We start from the raw sequence: 22033 nt of genomic DNA on the forward strand, positions 1-22033 counted from the left end.
GTGAAGAAGCCACTGTGGGTCCGTTTGGTGATACATCCAGGGTTCTTGTATCAGTGCCTGTTAAAAAATCACCATGTTGATTGTATAAATCTACTAACCGCTACTAATAGTGTTTTGAGTATTTCTATTAAGTATAACTATTTTACTTTTACTGCATATATCTAACAGCTGTAGTTACTTTGCAAAGTGGAATTTATAAATAAGTTGTGACAGATTACAAGCTAAAATAAAAGGTAGAAAAAAACAGGACAGAATAAAACAAAAAGAACAGACAATAAACAGGAGATTAAATCAATGCTCTATCATTGTTACCTAGATGATGGTGACAATGCTACTGAATATAAACAGAATAAAGACAAGGTTTATTTCTATTTGCCAACTGTTAGAATGTAAAAGAACTGAGGTTCTAATGTCTGTGTACAGACATGATGGAACACAGCGGCATTATAATTTTTTAAATGTAATTGAATCTTGTCTTTTGAACAAAGAGAGAAAACCCTTTGCTCTGTAAAAGCTGAGCCTGTCCTCTCCTCTCTCTGGTTCTAATGATCTGATCCTAATGAATGTGATGGATTGGCTTTAATCAGACTGGGACTCTGTGAGCTGTAAAACCCTGGAACAAGGAGAAACGTGCCGTGACGCTAATCTGCTCTGTCTTTGTGTTGTTCTGCTTCCAGATTCTTCCTGAAGTTCTTCCTCAAGTGCAATCAGAACTGTTTGAAAAACGCAGGAAACCCACGAGACATGAGGCGGTTCCAGGTGAGCGTCTTAGCCAAGAGACAGGATTCATAACGACTATAGACTGGTGGAAATGATGCTGAGTTTTGTTTGTGTGTGTGTGTCCACAGGTGGTGGTTTCCACTACAGTCAATGTGGACGGACATGTGCTCGCAGTGTCAGACAACATGTTTGTCCACAACAACTCCAAACATGGCCGTCGCGCCCGACGCCTGGACCCCTCTGAAGGTAAGACGTCGCTCAGATGAAACTCCTTTGCTCTGTTTCCTGCAGTTTGATTTGTCATTCTGTTTTTTTTTTTTTTACGTCAGAATTGGAAATACTTTCTGATTTTGATGTTTTCTTTTAAACTAAACTACAAAGTTGAAGCAGCTTTAGCTTCAGAAAACTTCTAGTTATGATCACTAGGCCATAATTTGTGAAGTGAAGAGCAGTTTCCAGTTGCTGAGAAAAAAAAACCCACCAAGAATCAGCACATGCAGTCCAGCCTGAATGAAGAAGTCTCACTTTTAGTCCAGAAACAATGGATCCTACTTTTCTCATAATGCCGCTGGATATCATGTCCCATTAAAGCCTTTCTGCTGGGCAATAGTTTTTAAAACTCCACACCTCAGGTTTGTAGTAGTAGTGTTCAGAGGCTGATGAAAGTGAACCAGGATTGGTTTCATGTGTAAAATCAGTCGAATGAGAATCTAGTAAAAAGTAGAAAATCTCAGTTGGATTTGATCGATTTTAGATAATTTATTCCATCTTGTCACTTTTAGAGAGCGTTCACCTTAAAAAATGCCAAAACGGTAAAACCGGGACTGCAGGTCTGTATGAAACCCTCCAGCTGTGGGCAACTGTCCATCCTGCCCTGTGCGGAGGTGACAGCGAACAAATGCTCGTTTCTCCCAGCGTCCTCAGCGACCAAATAAAATTCATGATTCGTGTTTAAACTTCATGCACTGAAAGTCGACTCCAAGAGCTGGAACTTCGCAGCAACATGTCCTCTGAAGTTGTAAACTTTAATACCACGTTGCCCTGTCCCTGCGCTAATAAAACCCTCCTGCAGAAACTGTGGCGCTTCCAGGAGAGATGACATAAGTCTCTAGTTTGATTTTCTCCACTTGAAGTGTCAGGAGGGTGGAGTTTAACTATGCCACTACCAGGTTTATAAGACAAAAACAGAAAATATGTGGGTCACAAACAAATTTACTAAATGGACTTTTAATAACTTTACCAAAACCAGACACTTCAACCTTGTCTTGTTTGGAAAAGCCCCACCCATCTGGCACCTACAGGAGAGTAAAACAAACTCATACAATACTGACTATAGTGACTTTAATGTTTTGATACCTTTGTCACTTGTTCTGCAAGCTAGACACCACCCGTCTGTGACATTCCACTGACTAAAACAAACCTAGAAAAAACAAACTGATACCTGCAAACTGCAGTTTGTTGTAGCGATTTGTGGCTTTTCCGGGTTAGATGGCAAAACTAGTTTGTTTGTTTTAACCTACTTGGAAGGCCAGACATGTGAAGCTTGCCATATTCCCAGTGACACAAACGTAACTTAAACCAACTTTTACTTCTGTTTCACGTTTCTCCAAACTTTGAGACACATTTGCATTCGGTCCTCCTAGCTAAGCCCCACCCTTGTGGGACATTACAAAGAGTAAAATAAGCCTGAAACAATTTGGCACCAATCAAAGTTCCCTCTCTCACCTCCCCATTGACTGCTTCTGCAGCTTCCTTCAACTTGTTTAAAAATTCTTAGATTCTTTCCAGGAGCAACTGCTGTAATTGTCTCGTTTGGTTTAACCTACTTGTAGCAGCAGATGGGTGGTGTTTATCACAGTGGGGGCATTTCAGACAGGATATAGTTGTTGATCAAAGAAAAGGCAGAGTGGGCTCACTTAAAGTGATCACCCAAACCTTCTCATTCTCACTGTTCTGTCTCTTGTGACAAACTCCACCTGTCTGGCAAGTCCCACAGGGATAAAACAATCACTACTTGACACAAATATGTCATTCGGCAAGTTGATATGTTCTTCTTTCTTACCTGTGAAAACACCTTGAGACACTGAGGAAACTTCATCAAACCAGCACTTAAACATTCATGTTCAGAGGCCTTTCCACTCAGAAGATGCCAAGCGTTGTGAACGGTCTCCTGAAGGGGCCAAAAGGGGCCTGTTGTTTAGCAGCCAGTCCTGTATCTCAGCCCACTGAGGAAAGCTCGGGTCTTTCATCTCCTCCAAGCTGGGACATTTTCAGAGGCGATAAAAAGCCCCAACATCTGCTCCTCCTTTGTCACCAACCCTCAACCCCCCACCACCCACCCCCGTCTCCTTGATAAAACTTTCCACCGCCAGCTCGTCGCTTTTGTGCCTTATTCAATTGATTGGAAAGACCCCCACCCCCCTGCATCGCCTCCTCAGACCCACTGGACTGTTTGTTTACTGCTTTGACAAAAGAGGGAAATTAATAAGATGATGACAATCGAGTCCTCGGAGCAGGAAAAGCCTCGACCCTCTGCAGCAGCTGCAGGGTTTGGGGAGGCCGAGCGGAGTCTTTGCTTTCATCTGGAAACTCAGTGACTTTCAAAAGTTGATGCTGTAACTGTGGTGGGGGTGGGTGGTGGGGGGCTATAACGTTGAGCCTTTACTTTAAATATTACTTAATTCTTTCAGCTTTCAGCTAATTGAGACTTTACTGTTGCATCATGATAGTTTCTACCATAGAGCTGCTTAGTTGTTGAAACAGCATTGATATCCTCATTAAGCCAAGATGTAGGACTGGACAGTGGTTAAAGAAGTAGTAGGATCATTCACTTGAATAAAAGTACAAATACAACAGTGTAAAAATCTAGTACAAGTAGAAGTCCTGCATATAAAATTATTAGCAAGGTTGGAACATGACTTCACACAACCAATTATGAGAAGTACGAACATATTATCAAGAAAATTACCAAAAGTAAAAGTACTCATTCTGAGACTTTTTTCAGATTACAGGTATCTATGCATTTGTGTGTTTGACATTGTAATGTTGCAGTTCTCTAATAATATGCCATCATCATCATAATCATGATAATAATGTAAGTGTAAAATTTTAAAGTAGAATCACATCAAATTTGTACCTATGGTAATTTAGTACATTTCTACTAGTGGTTTGCCGCTGGTCTTTGACAGTGGCTCCAGAAAGGCTCTAGATTTACTTGGACCCACAAAACAAATAAATAAAAATTAAATCATTATACTGAAGTATGTATAATCTATGAATAAAAGATGCTCCATATTTCCTTCTCCGTGGGCTGATACTGCCAGTAACTTGTATTAGAAGGTCATTAATCTACTAATAGTGGTGAAAATTGTAACTGGAATGTTTTAATAGAGTCTGAACACCGCTTTATAGATCAGATCTCATAGTAAACAAAAGGAAACTCAGAGCTCTGACTGGAATATCAAATCAGCCTCCCAATAAAACACTCCGGGAAACTGTTGTAAACCTGCAGAGCCTGGTCTTCCTTTCCTCGCTGCTCTGAGTCTGCCCGCCTGGCTGACTCGACTCAGTCCGGACTATAGTCTGGTCATCACCGAGACACTATTTATGTGGAGCCCCTTATTGATCTTTGTGGCCCTGGAAAAGCCAATCACTGCTTCGGTTAGTGGGGGACTAACAGGCTGCTGGTACATCAGTCTAGTGTGGATGATAATGTGGTTGAAAGCTCTCTGTCGGTGTGGAAAAATTAAATTCAGTCAACAGCTTCTGGAGTGTGTACAGTTAGGTTGGAGGTCAGAGGAAGTCAGGCTCAAGTTTAACATTTTTTTTACGCGTTCTGCCTTTAGGTTTAGTTCACATTTCGCTTTTTTCTTGAATTCTTTCAGTGATACTTTTCACAGAATTTCTTCAGCAAGACAACTGCACAGAGGAGACATAAGGTTAAATTTGAATTTGTCTCATCACAGAGTGGTGGAAAATAAAGAATCTGGATTGAAAATGACTGATTTAATAACTATAAAAGCATTAGAGGTGAGACATAAAATCACAAGCAAATCAATAAAGAATAAAAGGAAAATTACAACGAACCTCAAATGATGTGCTCATGCGTAACTAAACTCACAGACACAGACTCTACCTGAACTATTAGTTAACCTGCTAATTTCAAACGCAATTCCGTGCTGTGTTTCCTTTAAATTGCTCCATTTTTATTGGTCCATTCAGATGAGGTGCTGTTGTCTTTTCTAATAATTTATCTGTCAGCTCTGTTTCTAAGTGTATCACTTATGTTTCTGTTGTGTTGCCTGTGTTTCCGAAGCAGCTACGCCCTGCATCAAAGCCATCAGTCCGAGCGAGGGCTGGACGACTGGCGGAGCCACTGTCATACTGATCGGGGACAATTTCTTCGATGGCCTGCAGGTCGTCTTTGGCACCATGCTTGTCTGGAGCGAGGTGAGAAGAAGTGCAAGGAGTAATGCGTGATACACACATAAGAGCAGAACTTTATTAATTAGCCTGTTGCTTTACTATTAAATATGGTAAATACACACAGTAGCCAATGTGTCATGACAAATAAAACAAGTCAGCACAGCACCTAAAAGGATGCACTCGATTAGTATCAGAATTAGCCTTACTGCAACAACACTGAGCTACGTGTTGAAGGCACAGTAACCTATTGAACTGAGTGTGACTTTGAAGTTTAAAACACACACACACACTAGTTAAGAGGCCACGATAATATATAGTTCAGCACATGCATAGGTGGATCGCAGCTTCAGTAAATGTAAATATAAATAGCCCGATGATGATCATTAGCAGTGCTGCTGGAGCAAAACTCATTCTGGTCAGACGTGCAGTTTTAGAGGTGACATGCTGCGAGCAGAGAGGAAGTCTTCCTGCAGCTACGCTTGCCTTTGATATTAGGCTATAAGGATAACGGTAATAACAGAAATAATTTGGTTTATAATTCATCCCTGCATGGAGAAACCAGTGCAGTCAGAGTTGAGATAAGAGAGGCTGCAGAGGAGCTGCTCCAGCTGATCTGACACCAAATCCACACACGGTATTTGCAGAGGTGCACAAAACATTACAGTAATAATTGTTTTAGCTGTAGTTTGTGGAGAAAACGTATAATCAGAAAGCAAAAGTAGCAGTTGGTTTTATTATGAAATCAACACCTAATTAGAGCCTCTATATGTGTTTACCTTCTGAAGAGATTTCACAGAAAAACACTATTTGGTGCAGAGATCATACCTCAAAAGCAGCTGCACATACTGTACATAATGTTCTCCATCTTCTACACACACGAATATCCACAGTTGTATTCATAGAAACACCTGCGTCTGTATCTGAAGCAGGTCTGCATGTCCCCAAAAATATGTAGATGTAGTGGCTGTTGAGCTGCTGGCGAAGCTGCGCATACGGAGCGGCATGAAATATTGAAGCAGGTCCATAAGAGCAGAACACCTGGCAGGGAAGGAGGCGTGAGGCAGATAGATATACCTCCACACGCTGTTCGCTTCTCATCACACGCTCCTCACTTTGATCACTGTCGTCTGGCGGTGAGCAGACAGACTCCAAAGCTCCGCAACACAGACTGCACGCTGACCCAGATTGGTGAAGATCGGAGTGCTTTCAACTTACGTTTCAATAGAAAGATTCAGATTCTGTATCAATACCAGTACAAGAATGCGTGAAGCTGTGTGAATTTGTGGCTCACATTGTGTTTTTATTATGGCATAGGTTTTTATTTTGTAGTTGTTTAAAGCCCTTAATTTGATCAAGATCAGATCAGCACCTGTCCTGTACTGCACCTTGACTTTCTGTGTTTTCATACCAAAAATATATATTACCAGCTTCCTAACATGCAACACAAATTCACTTGTCTTGCTGTTTTCAATTAATATGAGTGAGGATTTCATATGAAAGCTTTTGTTTAGACCCCCAACACACACACACTCACACTTTTTCCCAGCTATGTACAGGACAGTATTTCACAAATGCATCTTGTAACTCAGTTTGCTTTTTGGATTAGTGAACTGAAAGCCCACCTCAGCTGCTGGAAAGGTTTGAACATCACTTCACACAACCATTTCTGTTTCTTTTCATGTGAAGAACTGAGGTCGACACTATGAAAGTCTTCCAGGAGAGATTGAATGTGCACAGTTACCCCTGTATTAAACGTTTTATTTGTCTCTCCCTCCTCTCTATAACAGCAGACTTTGCAGCACATCTTTTAGTGTGAACATTCAGATGAGTTTTAACCTCAAACACTTCTAAAATTTGCTGATGGCAGAATTTATGAACTAGTTTATTTTAAACACACTGGTCCCACATACTCAGTAGGCAAACTTTTGTCCAAATTCAGACCAAAAGACAAGTTTAAGCCAATTTATGGTGATGGAATCGTGTAGACGCACATGTTTCTTTATGTCCTCGGGGATACGTTTCCAAACACTGGTAGTACAAAACACAATGACAACTCTGGACATCAGAAAAAAAATCAAATCGTTCAACAAAGTGTTTGCGTTCAAGAACTGTGGAAAAGATGCTGAAGAAAACATGACAGACCTTCAGTGTATTAAAGGAGCATGTATAAGTTTGGACTCATTTGTTCAAACCCCCACAGGCTTTTAAGTCCAGAAAACAGAAAAAATGAACTGAACTCAGAACCTGAATAACCTGAACCAAACTGCCTTCACATCAGCTCACTTCCATCCTTTTAGGTGTTGCGCCAAATTAATCAGCTTGTTGTAAAAGTTGTTCCATTGGAAAAACTGAAATATGAACTTTAAAGCTTTAATTCACCATTTGATTACCAATGTAAAGAGTAGTAAAATGCCTTTTACAATACTAAAGGCCCCATTTTGAAGTGTGAGGCGGAACAAACCCCCAGACCCTCACATCAAGATGGCAGCAGAGTGGCTGTAAAACCAACTGCACATCAACACTGGGCAACATCACATTACCCATTGAGACCAACAATACAGTGAAAAAGTCACAAGGCAGGAATATCTTCAGTGAATACTTAGTGTGTATGCCTGACCAACTTTAAAGACCTGGGTACACAACAAAGTCCCGTAAAACATTTAGTTTCAGAACAGAACTCTGACTTGTTTAAGTCAAGCTCCCTGGATTGTCCCATATTCTTTGATGCTTTCTTCATGATCCCCATGTTGGGGTATTTTCTGTCCTAGTCTAACATGCTTAAAACTGTTTGTGTTTCACAACCCAGCTGATCACCCCTCACGCCATCCGGGTTCAGACTCCCCCTCGCCACATACCAGGGGTCGTGGAGGTCACGCTGTCCTATAAGTCCAAACAGTTCTGCAAAGGAGCGCCGGGACGCTTCGTCTACACCGGTAAGAGCAATAAATAACACAATGGCACTGATCACTGGTCTGATCAAAAGAAGATCTGAAGCTGGAGGATTTCATTGTGATAAATGGCTTTTACAGTAGATTTTATTGTTGTAACTGTTTCCTGAAGGTCCCAGGAACCCTGATGGTCCAGTTGCTTTTACCTTTGTCCATTTTTGTACGGTTTGTCTTTAGGGTAGATCACAGACATTGGTGCTGAGGTTTTTTAGCTGTGATGATGGCTTTTGACTAAACCTCTACAGCACAATTTGGGGTGATATTGTTTGTAGTTTTTTGTGCAGCAGATATTTATCTCATTAATAAATCAGAAATCTCATCACAAGTCCTCTTTTCAGTGGTAATCCGTACATTCTTCATGCTGAAGTTGAACTGTATTATTCAATTTAATTCAATTCAACTTTATTTATATAGCACCAATTCACACAAAGTTATCTCAGGGCACTTTACAGAATAAAGTCAAGATTATAGAGAGAACCCAACAATTCCCCCTTGAACAAGCTCTAGGCCACAGTGGAGAGGAAAAACTCCCTTTAACTGAAGAAACCTCCAGCAGAACCAGGCTCAGGGTGGGCGGCCATCTGCCTTGACCGGTTGGGGTGAGTGAAAAGTGAAGAGAGAAAAGAAAAGAGCCACAAAAGCAACAACAAAACATCGGGCAGGTTGTTAGGACCAGTAGCTGCACACTGGAAAACACACGTCTTCAAAGCCGGGGACACCTGCAGAAAGGGACAGGGAGAGGGAGACAGAGAAGGACAAAGACAACTATGGGAGAAAACACACAGAATTAATGGCATACAGTGGTGACAATTGTAGGGTGAGAGGAAGGGAGAGATGATTCTGCTCTGAACAGAAGTTTGGGTGTGAAAATATAAAATCGAGGATAAGGACAGTACATACGACAATTACTCTTCTTTAAGGTAATGTTTTTTTGAGAGAACTAGCTAAGATCCTTTTGATTACTAAACAAAACAATTTTACCTGTTAAAGGTTGAGTTTTAAAGTACAAAGTACAAACTTACATATTCAACTACAACTAATTGCAAAACTCTATTCGAAGACATCTCATGATTGTGTGTATCTTCTGTATCTCCATAATCAGTTTCTTCACCAACAAAATGGAAATATTGTCTTTGTCCTGTGCATTATTTTACCTGCGTTTACCCAAACTCCAGCCTGACAGGTTTGATATCTTTGGAAAACCTTTGGAACTTCTTCAGGTTTCAACAAATTATGGACAAACAGTTTCTGGCTATTTTGTGCTGCAAAACTCTCTGGGACTGAAGAGAGGCTGTAAAGAAAGGTTTAAGGTCTTTAGGCTCTAGTCCCGTTAATGCCAACCAGGATCAAGTTTGTTCACTGTAAACAGTTTTCTGCATGCTGATGGTGAAGGTGTGTCAGTCCCATCCTCCTCAACCAGTCCTTCGGAGTCATGGTTGAATGTCGTGACTTGGATTTTTTGATTATTTGTATTTAAACTTTACCAAGAGAACTTCACTTGCCAAACAAATGCACCACATAATATCATAGTTGTTTTTTTGTTTTTTTTCTGAAAAACCTGAGCCTCTTCATGTGGGAAAGTTCTGAGGAAAGTGTTCAGTAAATTAGCCTGAAAATACAGGGTTCATAAAGAAGCCTGACCAAGTGATGAAATGTAGAAGCTTTTGACAGATCACAAAGGTCCAAACAGCCTGAGCACGAGTTTAACATCCCAATGACTCCTTATCTGTGTCTTAAATCGGTGCTTTTACTGTCCTCGATTATTCCATCAGAATATCCAGATGTCATTCAAAGTAGCAGAAAGGTCAGATGGAAGGCTGTTTAGTGTGATAAGTAAATGTCATTGCGTCGGGCCGTGAAAGAGGCGAGCGTGTTCTTGCTTTCTGTTGAACACCAGTTTATCACTGCTTCCTTCCTTCCGCTCTCGTCTTTGTTGGAGGCGCTGAGGAAGGAAGAGACAGATGCTCACAATGGACGGTCCGGCCTCCGCCTCCTTTTGCAATGCTAATCTGTGATCCCATTTACAGATAGGACTCACACGAGCCGCGAGATGTGCTTTTGTGTGGAGGTGTGTTGTGAATGGAAGCTGTTGTTCTCCTAAGAAACGCAGCAAGGACCTGCAGGAGTTTAACCTTCTTCACCCCAAGAACCAAGTGTGTTAGGCTATATGATCAGATAAGAAGAACTGTAGGTTAAAGAATCAGCAGTAAACCCAAACTTCCTGTAAAACTAAAAAATGTGTTTAGTTTAGTTTTTTATTTAAAAAAATAATCTGGTCATTAAAAACCATCCTATTTATTTTATTTCTGGACATCTGATCCCACACCAAAAGAAAAAAAAAACGTATAGAAAACAGAGAAACTAGTTCTGCTTCTACTTAAATAAATGATCTGAGTATTTCCAATGCTGTTTATAAAATTATAGCCTGAATCAATGTTGCTGTAACAACGCAATTTATCTCAAATCTTAAACCAACAGACAATAGCCTGCAGGCATATAAACACGTGGCTGCATCAGACCGTCAAACATTTTCTTCTTCTCCACACTCCTCCTGCCAGAGCGGTGGCGGCCATATTGTGCGCACATGCCGATGGTTCATCTGATTCACATGTCCATACTTCAAGACTGAGAAGGCGTCAGTTTGCGGAGCACACTCATTGTGCCAGCAGTTGTGCTCATGCATGTGAAATGAGCTTTTAAATCCTAAACAGGCGAGCTGTGGATAATTGGAGCATCGCTCTCCTGCTGATGTCATTCTCTTCAGGAGGTTACACTTACACACGTCTGAGAGAGAGAGATCCTCCCTGCAAACACACACACACACACGTATGCAAACTACTGTTTCATCCAGGATTCATCTGAAAACAACACAGAAGAAACAGGTTCATTGTCAGTGGAAGATCAAACTGATTGAGAGCTAGTGTGGCTCTTTAGAAACGGTCAGAGTGTAACGAGTTCTACCACACGTAGATTTTTTACTTGGACAAATGTTCTGCAAGTTGTTTTTCGCTAAGAGGTTGTAGGGCTCCTGAAAGTTCTCCTTCAGAACACTCCACGGGTTGTGTGAATGGTGATTTTGGTGGCCCAGAGGTTCTTTACAAGGTTCCCGTGGTTCTTATAGGCTTTACAGTGGCCTTTCAGGGGGTTCCAAAAGTAACTGGTGCCTCCTGAGATTTTAAGGAGGTTGGTGGAGGTCCTTGAAGCATAAAGTTGGTTGTAGCATGACACGAGTTTCAGGTTAGAAGTTAAGTTGTCGACCTGAACTGTGGCACACACTGCCAGCCAATGACAGAGCGACGTTTGTGTTTAATCCGTGGTGGTGAATGCACCCTCCCCAGCATAGAGGTGCAGCAGAAGGTGAAGTGACGAGCACTGGGAGCCGAGTGTTTTCCCAGACTTCCCCTCTCTCTTCCTCTCTGTAGCTTAAAGCGGCTTCAGGATTTGATCCTGAGGCTTCGCTCTGAAAAACTGGCCAAAGGCAAGAAACAGTGAGCAGAATGACAAGAAGTTGCTGTGATTCCTCCTGCAGTTTTCTGCACCTGAGACCAGTCTGTTTCTAATCATCAGAGCTGGGAAGAAATTATGTCTTTAAAATGGCAAATACATGACGCTGTTCGACTTTGACACATGTTCATATCATAAACACACATTTTCCTCTTTTTCCTCCAGCGGTGCCTGTATGGAATCATGGAGTTTGGTTTCATTTTGCCATATTAACCAAATATCAGAGTTGGATGAATCAGATTTTATTCTTTGGCATTTTTCTGTTTTGCTTCTGTAGCTTTGTATTTTTTGGTGAGGGGTGCAGTTTATTTTCACAGTTTTCCTTTTGTTTTATTTGTAGCTTTGTATTTTTTTTTTTGTTTGTTTTGTTTTGGCAGATTTGTTTTCATGGTTTTTGTTTCTCAAGTTTTGTATTTTGTTGTATTTTGCAGTTTTTTTTTTTCTTCTTCAGGTTTCATCACCCTCTCAGCTCAAATGCTGGTGTTGAATGAGTCGGGTGGTGCTGCTGGGTCTACACCAGCGGCCTCAGAGCTTGTAATGCACGAATCAATGATGTTGAGGGGGGGTAGTGGGATCGATTGCTGCTGAGTTATTGCGGCGCTCGGCCACTGATTTTTAGAGAGCTGTGTTTTCCCAGGTAAGTCAATACCTCCAGGCTCCTCTCATTAATTTCAACCCCTCCACCTCCGTCCTCCTGCAGCTGCACCTGGGGATCTGCAGCCCTGGAGAGGGAGAACAGGGGGGAGGAAGAGAGAGGAGGAGGGTGAAAGAGAAACTAAGATGAAGTCAGATTCAAATGACAAGGAAAGACACGGGAGAAGGTGGATGAGATGGAGGAAGAAGTGATGGAGGAAAGAGGAAAGAGAAATGAGACAGAATGAGCAAAGAGACGATGTGTTTTAAGCAGACAGAAGGAGAATATTGATTTTTAGTAAGGAGATCAAATTATTGGTGTTGACTCTTTCTCCTTCACAGGAAAATGACAGTGTGCCCAGTCTAGGCCAGACTGGTTTAAATGGAACACAACCAGTAACACAGTCAGAACTGTGTTCAGAAACTCTGGCTCATTTTCTCCTGAACCGCTGCTTTCAGCAGGAGTTTGGCTCAGGATGGACTGATGTGTAGTGGAGGTTGGACGGCTTGTTTCCTTTGCCTTTGGGGGTTTCTGGGGGTTAACTCTGGCAAGCCTCAACACGCCTGAACCCCCCACAACTCTCCACCTTGCTGAGGCCTGCTGGGAGCCGAGGTGTGGCTCCTGTGTTGTCGATGAGTGCTAAAGATGGATGAAGTCGTAGGCGAGAGTAAGACAGGATGATGGTAAACTGAAGCTGCTGCAGCTCTGGTGGAGCTCGGCCTCTTTAGCAGTCAGTCCAAAAACAGGAAGTGACGTTATTCACAATGTGACGCATTAGCGTTGATGAGTTATTACCGAGTTTGACCAATAAAACTGCCTTGCTGTAGCTCTCGCAGCCCCTCTCACGTTAAGTGTAGTTAGAGATTCCTGGTTTTGATTATAACCCTTTACAGGTTATGTAAAAAGTGTCTGTAGCCTCTGCTCAGTTATGAAAAGTCAGGTCCACAGATACAGGCTCATGTCAGTGGTTCTAAACTAGAACTGGACTGCAGGGGAAAGATGATATTTTTAAATATATGAATATGAGCAAAGCTACAGTATCTAATCTGATGGTGCGGTAACAACATCTTTGAATGATAAAGAGTTATTTTTTGTCTGGTTTTAGTCATTTTGCAAAATCTGACTGCTGCCCAGTAAAGTGAGGGTTAAACAGAGATTATGTGCTTTAATGTGTTTTAATGTGTAATGAGTGCAGGAGCAGCAGGGATGAGACTTTAAACACTGATTACAGGGAATTACAATTGTCTGTGCATGATGATCTAAATGTTGTGTAAAGGTCAGTGTGAGGGAGGAAGGACCTGCATGTTCAGAAGAACACTTTTTTATGGAAGGAGACTCACATTTCTGGCTGCTGGGGTGAGAAATGTTGTGCAGTGAGCATGTGCCAAATAGAATTATTTGATTTTTCATTTAGCTGGAGGAGGTTTTGGGACATTGAGCACATGATAATGTACTAAATATAGTGATAAATAATGTTGGAATGTTAATGTTGGCACCTGATTGTGATTTAGTCTTTTGATGAAAATGTTTATTGGTTTAAGTCTTGATTTATTTTTAGCCACAAAAACACATTTTAAGATTCAAGATATAAAGAACTTTATTAATCCCAGTAGGAAATTGTTTAGTCTCATATTTGTCCTTCATCCTTTTGTGGTTGCTGTGTATTTTCATGTGGCTCATTTGTTACTGTGTCTGTTCTTTTGCTGTGTTTTATGCAGCTCTCTACTATTTTTCAGTTCTGAAAGACACAGAGGCTCTGGTCCAGGGACCCATTGACCTCTCCGGTTTAGTGATCCATCCATGAAGCTCTGAAGTCAATTATTTGAAGTTTCAAAATATGCAGTCAGAAAGTGGTTGTCTGTGGTTATACTGATTTACACAAGTGATGGTTCTCTGATTCAGGTAGATGAGAACAGTTTGATGTTATCCGTCCTCTCCTTGTTGGTGTGGGTGTTCATGTCCCCCTGGGACAGTCACTGAGATTAAGCAGCTCTACAGATAAATGTTACTTGATGCCACAAATAACTACAGTTGTACAGTATCCAGTGGATTTAAGTGGATTTAAAGGTCATTTGTTCTGTTGGTTCTTGTGTTTTTTTTCTTGTTCCACTAAGAGATGGTTTTCTCCAGTGTTTACTACTAACACCTACAAATATTCAGTCCTTATTTTTTTTACTTGATACAAAACTGCATCCCCCCGTGACCCCATGTCAACAACAATAAAGTTATACCTTGAGCAGTTCAGTCTCCTTTTAGATTTACAACGCGTTCAGAGGAAGAATAAAGCAGATTCAAGTCTGAAAAACAATGGTTTGTTTGAAAGAAAATATGTTTCTCTTCTTATGACAGACTCCTCCTTCCTTTTATAATTTGCACATCATTTAATATAACTGGTTTTAGCTGTAAATGAGGATGTTTTTAGAATGAGAATTATAAGGGAAATGGTGAAAAAAGCTCATTATAGATACATTTTTAAGAAACAATATTATAAAGAACTGAAATTAAAAAATGATGTTTGTCCATTTTGGAAATTAAAAAATTACTAAAAATAAAATGTAAAACTAAAGCTCAGCAAGGAATTGAACTGCCACATCACCTTTAATGCTTTTACTTATACTAACAAACAACACTGGCTTATTTGGAATCTTTATTTTCAGTCAAACTGAAAGAAAAGAACGAGGACAGAAAACTGATATTTCCCTTGCTGAAACATGTCGGTGTGATCCTCAATAAAACATTAAACCGTGAATTATGGTTTAAGTCATTTTCCTCCAAACGTCACCATGAGTGGAGCCATAAAAAGCTGAAAATGATGTGTGTTGGTTCCTCCTCTCTGTGTAGGTGGAAACTGATCCTGAGCCCGTTACAGATAATTGCCTCCATGTGTTACTCTGACAGTAATTAAACAATAAAAATTCAGAAGTCAATTAGTGAACGGTGCTTCATATATGTCGAGAGAGAGAAGTACCCTCCACCTCTCCTCCAGAAATCTACAGCAGTGCAACTCTCGCGTCCCAGTTACATGTTCACAAGACCTTTAGCAGACCCTCATGGAACAATCAGCTAATGTTTTCCATGTGTGTGTTGGGGGTGGAAGGACAAAAAGTGCTTCATTGTGTTTCCAGTGGCGCTGATAGTTGCTGCAGCCCGACCTCATTCGTTCACAAGAAGCTGAGAGCTCTGAAGACGTCACTGTGACAGCAGCTTGTGCGGCCAACACTCCAACTTTTTCCAAATAAAGCTCCACATATACATCCTCCTCCACTTATACAGACGTGGCCTGGAGGGGCAGAAGTAAGCAAGTTAGTCAAGTTGTAGCAGTGAGGTGGATATTATTTACTGATGATACAACTCTGTTTATTAGTGGGGAACTTTTGCGACAACTTTTAGAAAGTGTGGAAAAAGAAGTAATATAACACTACATAAGTAAATTCAGTTTAAAATTACAAGAATTCTTAATTTAAGTGAACATCTAAACATCTTGTGTGAGAAGATTGTACTTTCAACATTTTTTGGATTAAGTACAGGGGTTTGGTTAACATCAGCTAAGTCTGTACTACTACAAATACAGACTGAATTAAACTCCATTAATTCAAAGACATGAGATGCATTGTCTCTGCAGCAGTTTGGTGGTCTACCTGCTGGTCCCGTGCATTTTAACCTCATTTAAAATTACCGCAGTAGTTCTGAATCTGATGTAGAATTATCAGCAAACGGTTAAGTAAAGTCACAGGTTAGAGAGGCTTGCGAGAGCAGGTCGATCCACCAAGTCCTGGAACTTTAACACCCAAAGATCTCATTCGTTTGTACCTTGTCATCACGATCAGTAAACAATTTGTTGAATTATAGTCCCACCATGTATAGAGACACATCTGTTGTTACAGAGGTTTGGAAAGGGTTACACACAAAAACATCAGGGGTAGGCTCTAAATAAAGGTGTTAGTGGAAGTAAAAAAGTCACAGTCTGCCTTAAAAATCACTACTTCCTTAACATCACGTTGTCTTGCACGTAACACGTGGCTGTTACAAAAGTAACAGTTGTCTTACACTGGACTCAAACCCCAGTCTCCAGTGTGAAAGACCTGTGCTCTGTGAACTGTCCACCACCCAAACCTGCCTCCCTACAAACTCCAAATAATACATCTTGTTGTCAGCGATACGACATATCACATTCAGTGTTTTTCACTAGTGGTACAAACGAAATTGTATTTCTCAGGAAGACAGTCTTGCTGGTGATCAGGATCTCGAGTGATCTGGATATAATTTAATTGGATTAGTATCAGCTGAAATTACTTCTGATCCTTTCTGTATTTAACTCCGTGTTTCGGCTGCTCCCCCTCAGCTCTGTAGCCACTAGCACATTTTAGACTTCACTGTATAAACCCATGAATGTTCTGGGTCATGGTCCCTTGTTAATACTGACTTATATACTAAGTAACTTTAGACTGTGCTGTTTGACCAGTATATCTGTAAAAATATTCACTTACATTCAAGGTGATTTTAAACACGGTTTGTGGGATTTTATTCTGATGCATTTTTACGCCTCTTCGCTGAGAGTCGTGGTTGAGGCATCATGTCTGTCCTTCTTATTCTCAGGAACACCTGAAAGAAATTCCATCATAATTGGCACAATTCACATGTCTGGTAAAACGTATTCAAACTGCTGCTACACCAGTTAACAGAGGCAGTATTTCTATTTTGAGTGAAAGAATAGATAAAGCAAATCTTTAAAAGATATTTAAATTACTTCAAACTATTCTTTAAAGCTGTTTTCAAAATATGTGGAAAATCATATTTTCTTCATTGTTTTACTCTAAAAACTAAAATGTACTGTATTGTTTGAAGTCCAGATATAATAGGGATATGACAAACTGATAAATAATTTAACAATACAGTTTTGTGTTAAAGCTTTAATTATCATGCCGCCTGAGTCAAAACATTCTTGTTCAAGATGTTGTGTTGAAGCTCACATATGTCCGATGCCCCAACTAACACAGACAGATGTTTGAAAGAAACTTTTAAAGACATTACCTGTGATTTGAACACTTACACCTGTATTTTAAGCCTTCGTCACACCTGTGTTATTTGTTCACAACAGCCGCTTCAATTCACAACATGTCAAACCGTTCACAGCAGAGAGGTCGAACCAGAGAGAGAGAGTCAAAGCAAGACACTTGATCAATCAGTGGAGTCACTAACACCCTCCTCACCCATACCTCCCCCTCTGCCCCCCTCCCCCTCCACTCGTCTCTGCTGCAATCGATGCTCATAGAAATTTCATGAAGTTTAAACTGTGATTGACAGGCAGCTCAAAGAGCGTGTGAGGGGACAGCATAAAGTCGGAGGTGAGAAGGAAATCATAATAAATATGGTAGTGTTGTGTGTGAATTCAGTATTTAAATTAATCAGTGACACCTTAAAATAACTTCTGTTCATCAGTGTATGGTTGATCATATAAGCTGACGTGCAGATTTTAAGAAACATTTCAGTTTTTCATTTGAGGATTTGATGCTTTGTCTTTAGTTTCTCTAAATAAAATGCAGTTCCAAAGTACTTTTACTGTGATGTTTCTCTTTACTTTCTGAATATTTAAAAATCAACCATAAATCATCAATGAAATACTCAGCAGATGAATCCTTTCATTCCTCTGCCCTGATTTCTATTACTTTTAATACATGCTGTATTTAATCAGAATAACATTTATTTACTGTGCATTTTTGACTGGATTTAAAAGTTTAGGCAGCCATTTGAGTTGTATTTCTAAGTTTAAGCAAATTATATTTTATAGTTTTACTTACTTTTAAACATGTTCAGTGCAGTACTTGTAATGCAGTATGTCTATGGCATTTTTACTTTTATTATCTAAATATCCAAAGACTTCTCCACTGCTGCTCACGCGAGTTTTCTAACACATCAGAACTTTATCAACAGTGTGTGAATTTTATCAAACAGGTTTTTTGCACGGCCTTAAAAGTATCTGTGCATGTGAATCAGTGCAGAACAGGACAATGAAGTATGACATCGTGTGCAGATGTTTATTAGATGTGTAGAGCTCAGTAATGGAATCACTTCAAATGGAAGAAAGCAGCTGATAATAAAGACATGTTTTGGGGATAAATGCATTAAGGGATTTGGTGATACCAACAATGTGGTAGCTTACAGGTTTGAAAGATTCCACATATTGTTACTGTAAATAGCTGGAATACTTTTCTACTACTCGGCCAGAACTAAAGAAGCATTTCGGATTAAACGTTTAAAAGAAGCTCAAACAAGTTCAGTTGCCCTGAAAATGCCTCTAACGTTTTTTTTAAGTTCATTCTGATATTGTACATAATATCATAGCTTATGTACAATAGTAGTTTCGGGCGTGAAAATGGTGCGGTGGTAAAAAATTTGAGACTGATGTGGATTTGCAGGATTTTGTGTTTATACAGTTTGGTTGAGGGCAGGATTTGCCTCCTGTGATGTATTCTGAGAATCCAGTCAGGTTTGGACATGGCCCTACTTTTGTTACAGCGTTTATCCTCTACCTGACCCCTGTTGACCTCCACAACCAGTTCACCTGACTCTCTGAGACTGTTCAGCGTCTTGAACGTGACGTCTGTAACGAGGCGAGCAGTTATCACAAGATGCTAATGAAACAACACGAGTGAGTTCCTCTCCTCGACTTTGATCTCGGCTCTTGTCTCATCTTTTAATAGACAGCAGAAGTGTGCTCCCCGCCGGGGGATTCCTCCGCTCTCAGCAGAGACGCACCACATCTCATATATCAAAGAGCACATCGGCGTCGCTCCACTTAGGGAGCGGGCACTTGTGGAACTAATGTCGGGTAATTAGCTGTTTCTGCAGGGGCATTTTCACTCGCCACTCCAGAAAATAATAACTTCTCAGGTGGGGGGCCTATTTCTTTGAGGCACTCTTCTTTTTCTCCTCAGCTCTAATCACGAGGAGGTAATTACTCACTGATTAACACGCTGGATCTGGGCGGATGTTCGCTCTAATCACAGAGGCTGTTGCGTCAGCGGTGGCTCTCGGAGGAGGAAGCAGGAGGGGAGTGGGTGTTCTCCTGTCACTCGAGTCCCAGGAGCTACAGGATGACGGGCGGCGAAATGTTCATCTGGGTTACAGAGTGAGGAGGGACGTGCAGACGCGGGTGGGTGGGGGTTTTCTGATCAGTCCTTGCTGCAGAACTTTAGTGTAGAGGCTTAATGTCTCACAGTCTGAGAGGAATAACATGTTGATGTAGGCGTCCTTTCCTTATTTCTCATGGGATATTCAATGATTTTTGTTCTTCTTGAACTCAATGAAAAGACCCAAACTAACGAAGAAATGGGAGAGTGTTTGTTTTCTAGAGAGAAATGTTACCATACAGACAAAGAGAAGTAAATGATTAATGTACTGCTGATGGAGAAAAGACACTGCTTTATCTGTGGCTGTCTATATTCATATTTACATTTTATGCTTGTTTATCTTTCTACCAATTCATACCTTATAGAGTAGAAGAATAGTGGGAAACATTTTACTTTTTGCATTTCTCTGACTGCTGTAGTTAGTTTATACAGTTATTAAAGCTCCATCATCAACAGCAGTAACATTAAAGTTACAAACACATTCACACACAGATAATATACTATCATTGTCATTTTTAGTCATTCTAGTTATACTGCGCAGGTGCTACATTTGGTGCTTTAAGTACATTATCCCAGTAATACCTGTGTAAATAGTGAAGAGTGTGAAGTGATAATTATACTTAAGTAAAAGATTTGAGTACTTTTCACCACTTAGTTGCAGCCCTTTCTTTGTAGCCTGAGAGGAGGCTCTGGTGTTAGCTCTTTATTTTCTCAATACTTTGGTTAATTTGTATGTCTATAAAATGTCAGAACATTGTCAAAAAAACTACAATTTTATTACTAAGAAAACCAGCAGATCGCAACTTAGTAGCTCTGGTCCCAAGTTACTCCAACAGTGAGGGTGGGTGGTGGCTGCATCCTGAGAGGCAAAACTAAGTGTTTACATCCCTTTGAATCAGTCCTGCTATCACAGAATAATAAAAAAAAGCTCAGTTATTGTCCAAGAATGATAAAAACGCTTTAGTGATCCTGTTACACCGAGGGACACGTTCATGACATGTTCATCACCATGAACACACTTTAGTTCCCCATCCTGCTACCATTAATACTTACATTAGCTGGAATACTTACAGTAATCCGCCACTTAAAATAGTCCCCAACAAATGCTTTAAATATTTTGTCCTGTTTGTGTAATAGAAACTACAGTGAACATCAGTTATTTGAAGACAGAGTGGGAAACCAGCAGAAAATAGTTAAATACCAGACATACATTTTGAAATTGAGTCTGAAAATACTAAGAGACAAACATTCTTCGGTTGGATTCACAGTTAGAAAAATGTAAAGACGTTGAAGTACATTTACTCCAGTGTTATACTTTAGTTTTGAAGCACTGGTACTGAGCATTATGTTTTTTTGCTACTTTTTACTTCTATGCCATTTGATGCATTTATTTTACAGTTTTAGCTACTAAACAAAACAAGAATTCTGCAAAACATAAGATTTCACAGTTTCAACATCTCAGATAATAATATTTACTGCTTTTACTCATGATCTTTACATACTTCCACTTTGAAGCTTCTGGTTGTACAAGACCAGCTTTGTCTGTTTTCAGGCCTTGGGTAAATCTCCCAGAATAAAAAACTGTCTTTTTTTGTTGGTTCTCTGCTCTGACTGAGTGATGAATTGGAAGTCTGAGAAATAAAGCAGCGGATCAATAAGCCGTTGAAAGGATGCATCCAGGGTGTTATGGCTGCTTGTCAACAGCCTCGGCCCCTGCTGACGCTGCTTGGCCACTTGACAAGCAGCAAAACAAATCAGGCCGTCCACTTAAGGCTCGACATGTTGTGCATCTGTCACTACTAACCCCCCCTTCTACCAGAGGAACTAAAGAGTCATGAGCAGCGTCAACCTGCGGGCAGTGAGGCCAAATGCCACGCTGACCTGCATCAATCACACAGCCAGGGGAGATGGGAAATTGTGGCACATGATGCTGTGGTATGGAGAAGCGCATTGAAATGTGTCGGGGGAGTCGCCGCTCAGCAGCATGTTTCATATGGAAAATGGAGTCTATTTGAAATGATAAGTGTAATACAGGAGGAAGCCACGCAGAGCTGCTGTGGGGACATGACTGTGCCTTCGATGAGGCCATCACCACACAAACACAAAGGTAAAGGTGAGCAGGGATCCCCAAAGTGCAGATTTCATCTCCGGTTGGTAAATATGTACAAACCAGCCGCGTAGAAAAACAGATTCCCACTCAGAGAGGCCGACAACAGCATGGAGCAGCAAATGAAACATAGCCAGAGATAAATAAATGTAAACAGTCTTGAGAGGGAGGATGTAAACAGAGACTCATACATGCTCGAGTGAAGCATGGAGGCCTGCTGGATTGTGGGAGCTGATGTGAACAGGGTAATGAGCCTGCAGAGATGTTTCAGTAATCCACAGCCCAGATCCTCTGATCTGTTATCAGGCACCATCTGCAGTGAGAAGTGCTGAATTATTACAGAGAGGAAAAGGAAGATTCAGCCTCAACTTACCTCATTTTCTGTCCCTCAGAAACAGAACAGGTGAAACTCACCTGGAGTTCCCTTGTACACAGTGGCTGGATTTCTGCGCTTTAAATCCCATCACACAATGGAGAAGCACTCTGCAAAGCTCATGACCATGTGTGAGCTGGAAGTCATTTAAACTTTCATATTCAGTCACACACTTCTTGAGAAGCAGAGCTG

At 40.7% G+C, this 22033-nt stretch overlaps 1 protein-coding gene across 3 annotated transcripts in view; it reads left to right on the forward strand.

Moving 5' to 3' along the window:
* Window positions 1-22033, forward strand: part of LOC137134285 (transcription factor COE3-like) — a 137771-nt gene that overhangs the window by 82749 nt on the left and 32989 nt on the right. For 2 of the 3 annotated variants that reach the window (XM_067518948.1, XM_067518946.1), the window contains exons 7-10: window positions 678-759; window positions 849-966; window positions 5036-5169; window positions 7952-8078. In XM_067518948.1, coding sequence (XP_067375049.1) covers window positions 678-759; window positions 849-966; window positions 5036-5169; window positions 7952-8078 — 461 coding nt within the window. The remainder of the gene's footprint in view (window positions 1-677; window positions 760-848; window positions 967-5035; window positions 5170-7951; window positions 8079-22033) is intronic. The other variant, XM_067518947.1, reaches the window with a different exon arrangement.

This window comes from Channa argus, chromosome 10, assembly GCF_033026475.1.
Source record: "Channa argus isolate prfri chromosome 10, Channa argus male v1.0, whole genome shotgun sequence".
Taxonomy (NCBI): Eukaryota; Metazoa; Chordata; class Actinopteri; order Anabantiformes; family Channidae; genus Channa; species Channa argus.